Source organism: Cheilinus undulatus, linkage group 3 (genome assembly GCF_018320785.1).
Source record: "Cheilinus undulatus linkage group 3, ASM1832078v1, whole genome shotgun sequence".
NCBI lineage: Eukaryota > Metazoa > Chordata > Actinopteri > Labriformes > Labridae > Cheilinus > Cheilinus undulatus.
Window position 1 is genome coordinate 23,526,683 of NC_054867.1, and position 13,795 is coordinate 23,540,477.

At 39.7% G+C, this 13,795-nt stretch overlaps 1 protein-coding gene and 1 non-coding gene across 7 annotated transcripts in view; one reads left to right on the forward strand and one right to left on the reverse strand.

Moving 5' to 3' along the window:
- LOC121506479 (tensin-2-like) overlaps positions 1-11,714 on the forward strand; it is a 50,336-nt gene extending 38,622 nt beyond the window's left edge. For 4 of the 6 annotated variants that reach the window (XM_041782315.1, XM_041782344.1, XM_041782351.1 and 1 more), the window contains 13 exons: positions 1,753-1,818; positions 1,931-2,047; positions 2,134-3,528; positions 3,661-3,811; positions 3,891-4,747; positions 4,919-5,050; positions 6,246-6,338; positions 6,535-6,612; positions 6,722-6,799; positions 7,271-7,439; positions 7,571-7,639; positions 10,200-10,229; positions 10,426-11,714. In XM_041782315.1, coding sequence (XP_041638249.1) covers positions 1,753-1,818; positions 1,931-2,047; positions 2,134-3,528; positions 3,661-3,811; positions 3,891-4,747; positions 4,919-5,050; positions 6,246-6,338; positions 6,535-6,612; positions 6,722-6,799; positions 7,271-7,439; positions 7,571-7,639; positions 10,200-10,229; positions 10,426-10,570 — 3,380 coding nt within the window. In that variant the 3' untranslated portion in view covers positions 10,571-11,714. The remainder of the gene's footprint in view (positions 1-1,752; positions 1,819-1,930; positions 2,048-2,133; positions 3,529-3,660; positions 3,812-3,890; positions 4,748-4,918; positions 5,051-6,245; positions 6,339-6,534; positions 6,613-6,721; positions 6,800-7,270; positions 7,440-7,570; positions 7,640-10,199; positions 10,230-10,425) is intronic. The other 2 variants (XM_041782322.1, XM_041782331.1) reach the window with 2 other exon arrangements.
- A 1,274-nt stretch (positions 11,715-12,988) lies between these two features.
- trnaq-uug lies at positions 12,989-13,060 on the reverse strand. The gene has a single exon. It is a non-coding gene; the product is annotated as a tRNA-Gln (tRNA).
- Between the last annotated feature and the right edge of the window lie 735 nt (positions 13,061-13,795).

Below are 13,795 nucleotides of genomic sequence, written 5' to 3' on the forward strand. Positions count from 1 at the left end.
CTGTGGGTAAATCTGTCAAAAAACAAGTGCAGCTATCTTCTGCCTCTTGGCTGTAGAAAGCAGGGACCCCAGGTTTGTCAGAATGCACAGAACACACTACCACGATTTGGTACCAGATTTAGGCAAGAAAATAAATGCTTGGACTAAAAGTAAAGACTAAAATGTGAGGATTTTTTATGCACTAAAACTAGACTAAAATGTCTTGAGTTTTTGTCGACTAAAACTGACTAAAACTAGGATAGAAATGACTAAAATGTGACTAAATCTAAAATGCATTTCATTAAAAGACTAAAACTAAGACTAAAATTAAAAATAGCTACCAAAATTAACACTGCCCCCAAGCTGTAGGTCTCTTGCAGACTCAATCAAACTGTTCTCCAGAATGTTCCTCTATTCAGCCACATTCATTTTACCCTCTAGCTTTACCTCATTTGAAAGTTTTGAGCAGGAGAGATCTCGAGTTACCTGGTGGTGTAGGTGTGGAAAATGTGAACCCATGCTCTTTGATGTTCTCCAGTTCATATAAATATCCTCTCATTTCCACAGTTAAACGGCACATCATCATCACTCGAGTCAAAATCCCTCATATTATCTTTGTTTTAGCTTGGTGTGGTGTTATTATCCCTGTAGAAGCCCGCAGACCCACACAGCTGATCAGAGGATATTAGTGCGTGGAGGCGGAAGGAGACAAAATGACGAAAGCTGCATCGTAAATTAGTTCCTTACACGGAGGGGGGTTTTTTTGGGAGAAATTAAGTGCTTTGTATGTTTTCGACACAGCGTACAGGCGATCCAACATATTTTCTTGGCCCATTTTTACGTAAAACTCGTTAAACTATGTGGATAAAATCTTCCCATCTACAGCCACAATGCTCTCTGAGCTCATGATAACCACAGCAGCAACTTTCACAGAAATCACTGAGGCTAGTGTCACGACTATAGCCAAGTACCTCATACAACCCAACTTAAAAAATTCCGAAATATCCCTTTAAGATACATTCACTGCACTCATTTCACTCATTGTGAGACTACCAGCACTAATTGTCTTGACCTTTGTTTAATTAGCTCACCCACTTTAAAGGGGATGAATAATAATGCAGTCACTTATTTTACCATACATATTTTTGTTTACTTGAAATTACTTTGTAAACTTCTGTTTTTACTTTGGCATTAAAGAGTTTTTTTGGTAAGTTTTTTTTATTAAAAACTCCATAATACTTTGAACATGATTGATTCATACAATCAAAAAAGGGTAAAACATCCAGTGGGGGGGGGGGGGGGGGGGGGGGTCCGTTTATAGACACTGTATATATTGTTGCCTTAATTTTGCTGTATAATTCATGAACCACGTACTGTTCCGATCATTGTAGTGTTTCTTTGTATTTTGAGAATGATATCGAATGACATTGTCACTGAAAATGAAGCAGAAATGCTTGTACATGGCGGAAGAAGCAGTAATCTCATGTGTATTGCTTTAAGTGCTTCAAGCTGACACATGCATACAATATATGAGTAATAGTACGTACAGCCATGAATTAAAGTAGAAAGGAAACTTAACTTTTGGTACACATCTTCATACTTTCATGCTCTATTTCCATTACGAAGAGTGACATCTTCTTATTCAAGTATCTTTATTTATCCACTTACGTATTTCCACTTCACAGACCACACTGTTTTGTCTGCCTTTTTATCCGTATCATCAGTAACAGTCTGGATATTTTTGTCATTGTCTTTATGCTCCTCTTTTTATAGATGACAGGTTCCCTCCCGATGCCACAGTCGAGTTTATCTTCTCCAATGGGCCAGAAAAGATGAAAGGTGATTATTATCGGCTGTCTGCCTGTCTGTCAATGCATCCTTTGGTGCATTCTCAGATCTATTATATTTCTTTGAATATCTGTGCTTCATATCAAAACTGCTGCCTTCTTAGGTCGAGAATACCGCAAAAATGATGCGTCCATAAAAGTGGACTACAACACATCGGACCCTGTGGTCAGGTGGGATTCTTATGAGAACTTCAACCTTCATCATCAAGACAGCATGGAAAGTGAGTAACATATGCACATACAGATGTTCAGTTATTTTTAAGTCAACAGAGTAAAATCAAACATCACAAATCAAACTTCCTTCTAGATATTTGTCATACAAAAGGCCCTCTGGATGGCAGCCTGTACGCCCAGGTGAGGAAGCGCCGTGGGCCAGGCACAACTGCGTCTGCCACATCAACCAATGGATGCCTAACAAGTAGCCCAACAGTCAAGCCCCAGCCTCCAAGTCCACCCCAGCCTTTCACCTACACCCCTGACTCTAAACGTTCTTCTGTTCCCTCGGATCATATTGATGACTCAATAAACCAACCAGAGAGAGAAAAATCTCCAACAGGGAAGGGAGAAGGAGAAGATGGAGCAAAGGAAAAAACAAGAGCTAAAGAGAGAGATCGAGAGACTGCCATTTTAGATGACACAGACCTGTCAAGTCCTGGGGGGGAAAGGAGAGAGCATTTGTGCTGTGGTCGACCAAGTCTAAAGTGTGGTGATGTTGGATGGGAGAGGGAGCGAGAGCCCTGCATTTCTAACAGCCATTGTCTCGGCCGGTGCAACAGCATTAAAAATCACCCAAAAAGCCAAACACTGCCAGCCTTGCCGTCCAAATCCATGTCCCCACCTCCTCATTCAACTCATATGGAGCTCTGCCATCGACATAGTTCTCACCCTTTACCAGAGTTACCATGGGAACGTCCACCCCCACCCCCACCCCTGCCGTGTTTCCACAGGCCTTGCTACCCCTACTCCAGTCCTGAACACACCCATCAACACAGCCACACCCTCCCAGCAGCAAACAGACTCTGTACAGGGGAGGAGTTTCATCTCTTCCATTATCCCAGCCACAGTCCAGCCTCTCATCACTCCCATCAGTCACTGCCCTCAAGCCCCTACAGGGAAATGTTCTTTGGCTCTCCGGTGCCGTCTGGTTGTTCCTGTCGGGATTGCTCCAGCAGACGGGAGCACCAGCCAGCTTCAGTGAGGACATTCAGCCCTCTGCACCCAGACCAGTTAGAGACCCCTCACTGGCCCAAAGGAGCAGGGGTACAAAGATCCAGAGAGCCGCCTCCACTGTGGGAAAGTGAAAACCCATGGGAGGCGGCAAGGGAGGCAGAACTCTGGCAGTGCAAATCAACAATGCCAGCATTTCATGTCTGTCATCCGCCTTTGGATCAAGGCCAGAACCCAGAGCAACCTAGATATGTCATGGGGCCCCACCAGGGCTATCCAGGTCCCCAGTCTCTGGTGGATGTGCGCGATGGAGCCAGCAGTGGGTACCATACACCTCCACAGCCTCGCCACTCCTGTCCTTGCTCTTCTTATCAGTCGTCCCCAGCTGAGAGCCACGAGAGCCGGGGTTACGCCTCAGGGTACCACTCTGGATCAGCCTCACCGCTACCTGCAAGTAGCCCCTCACCTGGGAGAGGAAGACTACCTGAGACCCCCTCTGGATTAAAAGAGCAGCTGCACAATGAACCTCATAAAGGTGAATGATGAATAATGTAGTTACATAGAAAAAAGTTGTGACGTAGAAAATTGTTAAATTATTCTGCAGCTTCTTTTACAACCTTTTTACATTTCTTTGTTATGCTTTTATTTTTTTTTTGGTAATCTTAAGTAGAACAAGCCAAGACTGACGTGGATGATAACATATCACAGGATTCAGAGGGTAAAACAGACTCCAATGGCCAGTCAAGCACCCCAGGAGCAGACTCTGATCATGACTACACAGTCATTGGAAGCAGCAGTCCAACACACACAGAAGACAGGTTGGTATATGTTTAAATCTTGAAATCCACTTATGTTTAGAGTTGAATCATAATCATGTTGTTTCTACTCTTTTCAAAGTGTGACCGCTGATAGCCCTCCTCAAAGCCAAGAAACCTCCAAACATCTTGAGTCCAACTCAAATAGTGCCCTATCTATGACACCACAACCAAAAGAAAGCCAAAGTTCAAATCTATCCCTAAACTCCACACAACCACTGAGTGAGCAGAGTTCAAGCTCTGATGGTAAGCTTGGAGAGGGCAAGCTCCAAGGAAGCACAGAAGGAACAAAGCAATTGCAGTCTTCAAGCTATGCAACTGTGTTCATCGCTCCAGTCCAAGTGCAACTCAATGGCTCAAACCTTCCTTGTGATACTCCCACTGATAGCAGCAACAGAGGTGTATCAGTGAACCCTTCCATCACCTCTAGCCCTTCCACCACCTCCCCAAATTCTCCAGTTGGCTCCCCAGAACTCCAGTCGTCTCCTCAGCGGTTGACGCCAGCTTCAGATACTGCAGGACAAAGACTGACACCAGACAGAAACAGTTCATCTGACACCAAACCACCATCTCCTGTGCCTGATGGATACCATACACCGACCTTCCCCTTAGCGTCCTATTATTACCCCTTACTAAATGTCCCCCATGTACCATACACCGGGTACACCGCCATTACCATCCCAGCCATCCAGCCCCCACTGCCTGAGAAGAAGCGTCTGTCAAGCTCAGCAGGATCCCTGAACGGACACAACTCTCTGCTACGGGTTTCCTCAGCTCCTTCTCCCACGCACCATGTTAGTTTCTCCCCCGCTATGGGGGAGCAGAGACGGGGTTCTGCACAGTTCAGCTGTAGGGATGACCCTGACATCAAAGTCAATGCCAAGTTTGTCCAGGACAGCTCCAAGTACTGGTACAAGCCAGGCATCTCCAGAGACCAAGGTGAGGGGACCAGTGAACTGTGACAATAGATGAACAGTCTTTGTCATGGATCTTATGATTATCAAATAATCAAACCTAACAGGAGCTTGACCTTCTGCTTTAACCTGTTAATTTTCATTGTTGTTTCTTATTGGATACTAAAACATGCATACTCTGATCTGTCTTCTGTAGCAATAGCTGTTTTGAAGGATAAAGAACCAGGAACTTTCCTCATCAGAGACAGTAACTCCTTTCAGGGGGCCTACGGTCTTGCCCTCAAAGTGGCCACTCCACCTCCTAATGCCAACACCATTGGCATCAAAGGTATACAATACTCATTTATTATTTGTAGCACTGAGGTGGCTTCTGGTGGGCCTCTTTGATATCAGAAACACACAGGAAGGGGTGCTTCCTGCCTCAAAAAGGTGCCCTTTGGATTTTGTAAACATAGAATCAAACAGGACAAGACTAAACTTCAAGGCACATTACATTACATAGCCTTCTTTATCGATATGAGTGACATCTGGATCATAATGAGTAACATCTGTGTTCACCCAACAAGGACAAGTGAAATCTCAGCTGTGCAAAAATATTTTGGTTATTTTTCTCTGTAGAGAAATATAGGCATGCAGTCAAACAATCCAGCTTCTTAAGGTGCACGACCAAAAAAAAAATCTAAACTGAAAGGTCAACACTCAGAAATGTCCTTTCAAGTTATCTTAATTCAGAGTAAGGTGGTACTAAAGACACAACGAACACATATTTTGAAGTGTAATATATATATATATATAGTATATTTGATGTTTTGTGTATGTATAGATTTCTCTATGTGTTTTTCAAATATTTTCTGGCATGCAATTAAAATCTTATTGTGAAATTTAAATAGATTGAAAGGACATTTTTTAGTGCTGACCCTTCAGTAATTTTTCTCTTCACCATAGTGGTGTTCAGAAAACTATGTCTACATATTTGTTAACATTTATATGCTTTAATGGTCAATAACATAGTCCTCATTTAATTGCAAATCCTGTTTTTAGATGCAAGGTGAGAGGATCAAGAAGTAGATACTTGTAAACAAAGTAATGAAAATTAAAACAGGATGTGATCGATGATTTTCTTTTACACTTTGTTTAAATTACTTTGCATTCAAAATCCAAATTATTTCTATTTTTTGATAAATAATACAATATTTTCATAAAGTGTAAATGTTGAATCAAGCATAATACATAATAATGAACAACAGAGTAACAGTTGTGCCTATTTTTGCATCAAGCATTTCTGTGTATGTAACTGTGCTTTTCTGTTAATGGTACTCTTGCAGTACAACAAATGGCATGCATTCTGCCTTCATTCTGTTAATGGATCAAATAAAATGACAGTTTAGGCACTGTCATTAAATGAAAATAAAGCGACATGATCGTTGGTAATTCTGTTCGTATTTTCTCATGGAGTTCGTTCTGCTGTAAGAAAGTCTGTCGTGTTTTTATCCTCACCTCTCCTCTCCTCCCCTCTCTCCCAGGGGATCCACTGGAACAGCTGGTGAGACACTTCCTCATCGAGACAGGGCCACGGGGAGTGAAGATCAAGGGCTGTCAGAACGAGTCCTATTTCGGTCAGTCATGTGAGAGACACAACTGCCACAATATATTTAATATATTTAGACATGTAAGAGATACTGAAACACATGAAAACCACAGAGAATGTTTCTTTTGAATACAGTCCCTCCTTTATTTTTTCCCTAAAACTGTCTTTCCCTGCATGCCTTCTTTACATGTTCTACTTATTTTCTGTTCCTGTCTTTATTTCAGGAAGTTTATCTGCCCTGGTGTACCAGCATTCAATTACTCCCATCTCTCTGCCGTGTGCCCTTCGCATACCAGAAAAAGGTAAAAATGTGTATATTAAGCTTAGATTCCTACTTAGAAACCTACTTTTTGTAAGATATATTCGTCAGAGAGAGGAGTTACTGAATGACTGACTGTGATGACGTTTCAGATCTGGTTGGGGAGCTTCAGGAGGCTCAGAGCGCTACAAATACAAGCACAGCAGCTGACCTCCTCAAACAAGGAGCAGGTAAAGCATTAACTAGTTTGGCTTTTGCGGATCCTGTTGTGAGCTGATCAATGCAAGAGGATCCATCAATTAAATGTTTGTAATAACAGCACTACACTGTACTTTTACCCTCTTTTTTTACCATCTTGATATATTCTAGGTTTTGTTTCAGCTGTTTTTTTCTGTCTTTGTTTTAGTCTTTTTACAGATTTCTTGTCTGTTTCAATACCTTTTGTAATGTTTTCTTGTACCGCTCCTTTTTTCCCCGGGTCATTATGATTTTATGTCTTGTGTAAGGTACTCTGAACTGCCGTACTGCTAAAAAGTGCTGTATAAATACAGTAAATGTCCCTCGCCTTGCCGAAACGTGCTGTGAAATAGTTGCAGGTCTCCAATGTGACCAGCAGGGGCTGCACAAGCCGCATATTTCAAAGCCCTGACCCAGGAGGGCATGTCTTTTATTTAAATTTTCTTATCTTTCTAATTAACAAGCTTGCAACGTGCTCTACCTGAACTCTGTGGAAACTGAGTCGTTGACGGGCCCAGAGGCAGTTTCCAAGGCAACTAAGTGTACTTTGGCTCTGAGTCCGCGTCCGGTGGCAACTGTGGTCCACTTCAAGGTGTCCGCTCAGGGCATCACTCTAACAGACAGCAAGAGAAGGTGAAAGCTTAGACACAACAGTTTAAATACACCTGATGTTCTGTAACTTTATATTTCAACAGTGTTGTTTTTTGTAATACATTCATTAGATATTAACTTTGAAGTGTTTTATATTGTTTGTGTTTAAACAGGTTATTTTTCAGGAGACATTATCCAATCAACAGTGTGACCTTTAGCAGTCTTGACCCTCAAGACAAGAGGTGGGTTAATCAAAAAGTGTCATATTAGTAAGAATATGATGCTCATACAGGGGGTTGCTGACTACGTTTGCTGGTACAGATTGTTTGTTGGCTGTTACTGCAAAAAAAAAAAAAAAAACTTTTTCACTTATATTACATACAAATGAGGACCAAATTGTTATCCCCATTTAAAATATCTTTTTGTTGTAATATTTCCCATGTGCTTTTGAACAGAGCAAACATATTTTTAAACAGCTTTCCAAACAACCAAGTTTTATTTTGGATGCTAGCATTATTTTACTTTGCACCCAGAAACAAAAATATTTCCCAAAAATCTACCAGTCAGAGTTACTATCCCCCTTTAGAACCAGCTTTTTTGAGCCACAGCACTAACCACTGTGTTCAGTGATGTGCTTTAACTTTACAATGCTCAAAGCTTGTAAAATCAGGTTAAAACTGAGGGGTATCTTCCAATTCACACACAGAATAAAAACGTAAGTGAGGGTTTGACCTCTCACTGGAGAAAACATCATGGCAAAAACAAAAGAAATCAATTTAGACCTGAGAAAAAGAATTGTTGGTGCTCACAAAGCAGGAGAAGGATCTACAAAGTTATCACAGGGTTTCCAAGTGTTAAGAACTGGAGTGGGAAGTATCATCAAGAAATTCAATGAGAAACACACAGGACAGACCAAGCCTGGTAGGGGTAGGAAGAGAAAGATTTCAAAGACTCTGAAAAGAAAAATAGTGACAGATGTGTCTAAAGATCCCAGAACAACTGCCAAGACACTAGTGAATGACTTAGCCAAGTCAGGAATTGTAGTCTCAAAGAAGACAGTCACTAGGGCCCTGCACAGGAATGGACTGTAACGTTGCAGATCAAAAATAAAAACCTCCACTTCTGCAGAAGGGACACCTTCAAGCCAGACTGAAGTAAGGACAACCTGGAGGATGATTATGCGTACTGTAAGCGTGTCCTTTGGCCAGATGAAACTAAACTAGGACTCTTTGGCCATAGAGACATCGCTAATGGTTGGAGAAAGAAGGAGGAGGCGTATCAACTAAAGAACACCATTACATCCCCACAGTGAAGCATGATGGTGGGAGGAATATGTTGTGGGGATGCTTCAGTGCATCTGGAACTGGAGACCTAGTCCAGGTGGAAAGAACCATGAAGAAAGAAGGATATGTGGAGATTTTGAAAGAAAACCTGAAGCAGTCAGCAACAAAACTGGGTCTGGGCCATCACGTTGTCTTCCAACACAACAGCAACCAAAAACATCTGTGGCTCCTGGTGAAAAACTACCTTCAGAGGACCAGTGAGCATAATTAACAGGCCTGCACAGAACCCAGACTTGTTGAATCCCACTGAAAATCTGTGGAGTGAACTGAAAACCAAAGTCCATGCCAGAAGATTATATCTGGAGGAGCTGAAGAGCTTCACCTAAGAAGAATGGGCTGGGATTGCTCAGGAGACAAGCCTGAGACAGCAGGCTGTTATCCAGCAAAAAAAAGACACTACTGACTATTAGCATCAGGGGGGCTAATAATTTACTAGTTTTTGGTTTTTGTGAAATAATTTTGTTTCTGTGTGCAAAGTAAAAAACAGGGTACAGAAAATTGGACATCAAATTCAATACTTTTAGTACACTTTTCAAGACCCTTCTTCATACATTTTAAGTCTCTATCATATCTAAAATTTCTATCCCTTTTTGGCGGGGACACAGTTTCTTATGTTTTGTGCTAAATGTGGGATAAAAATGTGACAACATAGAAAAGACCAGTAGTATTTCTTGTTTTAGTATGCATATCAAGTTTTTGGAGCATTTTCAGATTAGAATATGAGTGAAAATACCTTGGTTTGCTACCATAAGGTAGCTGACAAAGGAAGGTCTTATTTTCTAACAGCCAAGAGTAGCCATATCACTGTCAACCCTTTACAAGTTTTGTGCATCAGTTGAAACTAAAAAGTAGAACAGCCTACATTTAGGTTTTGAGAAAAACATAACACAGCATTACTGCCCATTTCAGGATACTTACAGCTTTCTTTAACTCTGAGTTTGATGCACTACTGTATCCATTATCACTTCACTGTTGAAACTGATAAAGTATAGCTCACTATAGTTGACTCATATTCATTTTAATAATCTGAGTTTCCAAAGTACATCACATGTGATTAATATAAAATAAAATTCAAAAGCAGAAAAAAGTATTACACCCTTGTTTGGTGATTATACAAATTTTAAAAAGCAGAAAAATTGAAGACCTAACAGTCATGTATTTAAGAGTTTTTAATACTTTTTGAAAGCTTTAATTTTGACTAAATTAACGTACCAACTAGGATGTGATGTAAAGCTGTTAAACATTCTTTGTTCTGTTTAGGTGCTATAGGGAAATACTTTAAAAGTAATGAAAGTGGGCTAATCATTTTATCCTCATCTGTAAATATAAGTTCTCTGTGATTTGCTTGCCAGTTTCATGCTCTAGACCGCTAGTCAGAGCGGAGTCTTTAGTCTCCTTGTCTTGGTTGTTCACTTTTTCCAATGTCTTGTCTGTCTCTCTTTGTGCACTCATGCTTCAGGTGGACTAACTCTGATAGCACTTCAAGCAAGTAAGTGCTCGCTTTACTGTGCGTTATTTCCTAAAGCAAGTGATATTGTAGACAAATTCCATGTGCTACTTTGCATGGCAATCACAACAGCTAGATTTGATGCTAAAAATTTTTGGGCCAAAGTTTTTTGTACAAAAAATCTTTTCTGCTTGTTTTCTCTCCTACATAAGGGCCTTTTGTTTTCTTTCTGCTTCAGGATGTTTGGCTTTGTGGCAAGGCGGACAGGCAGCACCACAGAGAACGTGTGCCACCTGTTTGCAGAGATGGACCCCGAGCAGCCAGCTGTGGCTATTGTCAACTTTATCAACAAAGTCATGCTGGGACCACAGCTACACAGATGAGAGAGCACAGACTCTGGGCTAAAGGGGAACCTTGGGGGAAGATTTTAATGTGATTTTGACTTTTTTAATGATGTGTGTGTGTATTTGTACAGGTGGCACTGCTGTGCCTGGCTGTATGACTGTTTCTATTACAGATCACTGCTCTGAAGGGAAAAGTATTGTTAAAATGTCGGGTTACAGAGCAAACACTGAGAGAAGGAGTAGCCAAATAAGCCAAAGGTGACCTCACTTTATAATCCTTAGCCAAATGAGATTGAAATAACACTGTGTGAGTGGGTTGTTTTGTTTTGGTTCAGCTTTTTTAATGATTATCCTGTTTAAACTGTTCACACAATGTACAATAAACAAAACAAGCTGTCCATTAACAGCGCTGTTATTGTGTTAATAATTCTCTATATCAACATCCTAAACTAACAGAGAAATAGGGTGAGGCTGGTTTTCAATAATGTAGATTGTCAGAGTCATGGATGAAGGTGTGAATCAGTATTATTGTATTTTTCTGATGCAATCTAATGAGGGTTGTTTTGATTATTTATGAGGAAAAGGATGCATTAAAACGTAGCATCACACATTTTTTTACAATCAACATTTTCTTCCTATGGCAAATAAATGTTTTTTTAAGTATTAAGCCAAACTTAGCAACAAGGTTAACAGAGACAATATGATTAAAAAATATAAATATTATGTAGCTATTATTACGCTATACACAAGTAAAAGAGCGCTCTGCTTTCATGCAGAAAAAATGACAGTATAAACAATTTAGACAAAATATTTACAAGTCAAATCATTTAAAGACTTATTTTTTGACATTTAGAATATCATGGCATCAGAGCATTCTTACATGAGAAATAATCCACAACAGTTTGACCCTGACCTTTCAAAGAGACATATAGGGATTTAAGTTTAAGAGGGAGTTTCACTTCAAGCCAAAGACTGGGTATTATGTAAAGATATTTTGTTTTCTATTACATTTTTTCGGTATGTGTGTTTTCTATAAACTGATACAGTATATAGATGATTTAAGTACAATCATTATTTTTCATAATGGATTTTTATGTAAAAGAAGTAATATATTTTAGAGATGGTGCAAATATGTCAAATATTTGACAGGAAGTTTAAGTAATAAAATCAAATGATTTACAAGCGTCTGTCTCATTGTTTGTCTTTACAGACTCACATTATCAGAATTCATTAAGTATCTGAAAAAATCTTTAGAGCATCTGTTACCTGCAACTTTTACACAGCTAGATTTGTGACATCACTACTAATACTTTATGTGGTCTTTGCTAATCTCCTCCTTAATAGGCTTAATAGGCCAAAGGCTCTGCCTTTTCCCAAACGCTATCTATGGAAGGTTTTTCAGATGGATGTGTGAAACAAATCCATCCGGCATGTCAGGATAAGATTTCTCTGTACACCAGACAGAGCTGAATATCTGGATTAAACACCCAATTTTTAATATTTCTGGCACGTTTACTGCCTTTTCTGATCAAAACTTGGTATAGTGATATTTATCATAACATGCAAAAGATGCATATACTCAAAAATGAAAGATTAGTTACATTCCACATGCTTTACAGCATGTAAAGCATTTTTTTTATTTTCAAGTGAATACAATACACCACCGTAACATTCAGCATGCTCGAGTTCTAAAATTCATCAAGTAGAAGATATTGCTTCCTCAAATGGAGATTGATTCTTAACGCACATCAGCAGTCCTCAGGAAGTAAACCAGCACCTTTCCAGCGACTTCACCAATTCCCAGAATTTCTTTAACCAGCAACCCATAGTTCCCAAATCAAGTCTACAAATGTAGCTTCATCTCTGTAAAAAGGTGTCCAAAATACATTTAATTTTCTGCTGAATGGCATCTGATGTGCAATGTTATTTTGGTGTATTTGCCTCTCTTCGGCAATAAATACTTCCTGGTTAATATTTCCTGTAATTCACGACTTTATAAAGTGGAGTTATTCACGTATTTAAAGATTCTGACACTGAAGGCATCACTTGATTCCCACCTGTCATCACATTTTTTAAATATAGGCCTACATTTTTTATTTATTTTTTTTTTTAATTTTTTACGACCACTATGGGCGTGTGTGTTGCTGAAGGTTATTCTTCTTACTTTAAGTACCAAAGCGAATTTCGTTCATCAGTGTTCAGTGGTAATAAGGGGTTTTTATTTCTGTTTTTCTGGCGCACTCTTCCACGCCTACATTTGTGCTGTGTTTGTATCTCCTCCATTTTCAGGTTTGTTTTTCTTTCTACATCTTCGTTCACCGTCTGACAATGAGGGGCGCCTTACAGTTTCTATCGTTACATTCCTAGCATTTCTCCGTTGAATATCTAGTCATTTTACATTGTTATTTCCATTTACACGACCTAAATGGCTTTATACGGACGAAATTTAAAAGGATGAGGTCCCACCGAGATTTGAACTCGGATCGCTGGATTCAAAGTCCAGAGTGCTAACCATTACACCATGGGACCGACACTGCTACCGATCCCAGCATTGCAGGAATTTGAAAGCACACTAGTCAAACACCATACTTTACATATTATAGCATATACATGCAGGTTAGAAACTATACTTTTGTAGAAAGTAACCAAATTAAGAGCAATGAACCCTTTCCGAGATAGCGTCCACCGAATTATCAACATTACCAACTAGCTTTACATCGTTAAAGCTAACCTGACGTTAGCTAACTCTTACATGCTAACGAAGCGTGTTTTGCAAAGCTGGTTGCGACGTCAGAGTCTCAATTATTAGACAACTTCTTATTTTCAAACGCATCCATCTATAGGTTGAGACAATCAACCACGTTTGTTTGACAACGCTAGCAAACATGTAATAACAGCTACATTATAAATATTCCAAACTCAGTCTAGCTACTTTCAATTAGGCGGGCCGCTAGCTAGTTACTATCAGTCTTCCGGTGTCTCAAAAAATAAAAGCGTTATTTTCAAAATAAAGTTTAGATTTGAAAGGCTGCAAAGTAACAGTTAATTTCTTTTATAAATTTGTCAACGCATGTCATCCGATTTTACAGCAGTATTTCTACTGAGTTTTTGTGAAAGCTTCCCTTTTCCCCATTTTTTGTGGAGCAATCGTACTTTTGTCTAAGCCCTCTGATATTAGGGCTGGATCACAACCCTGCAATTTATCTGCTAATGTAAACATTTGCAAAACATAAGGCACATAGCACCAAAATTATTCCAATTTTT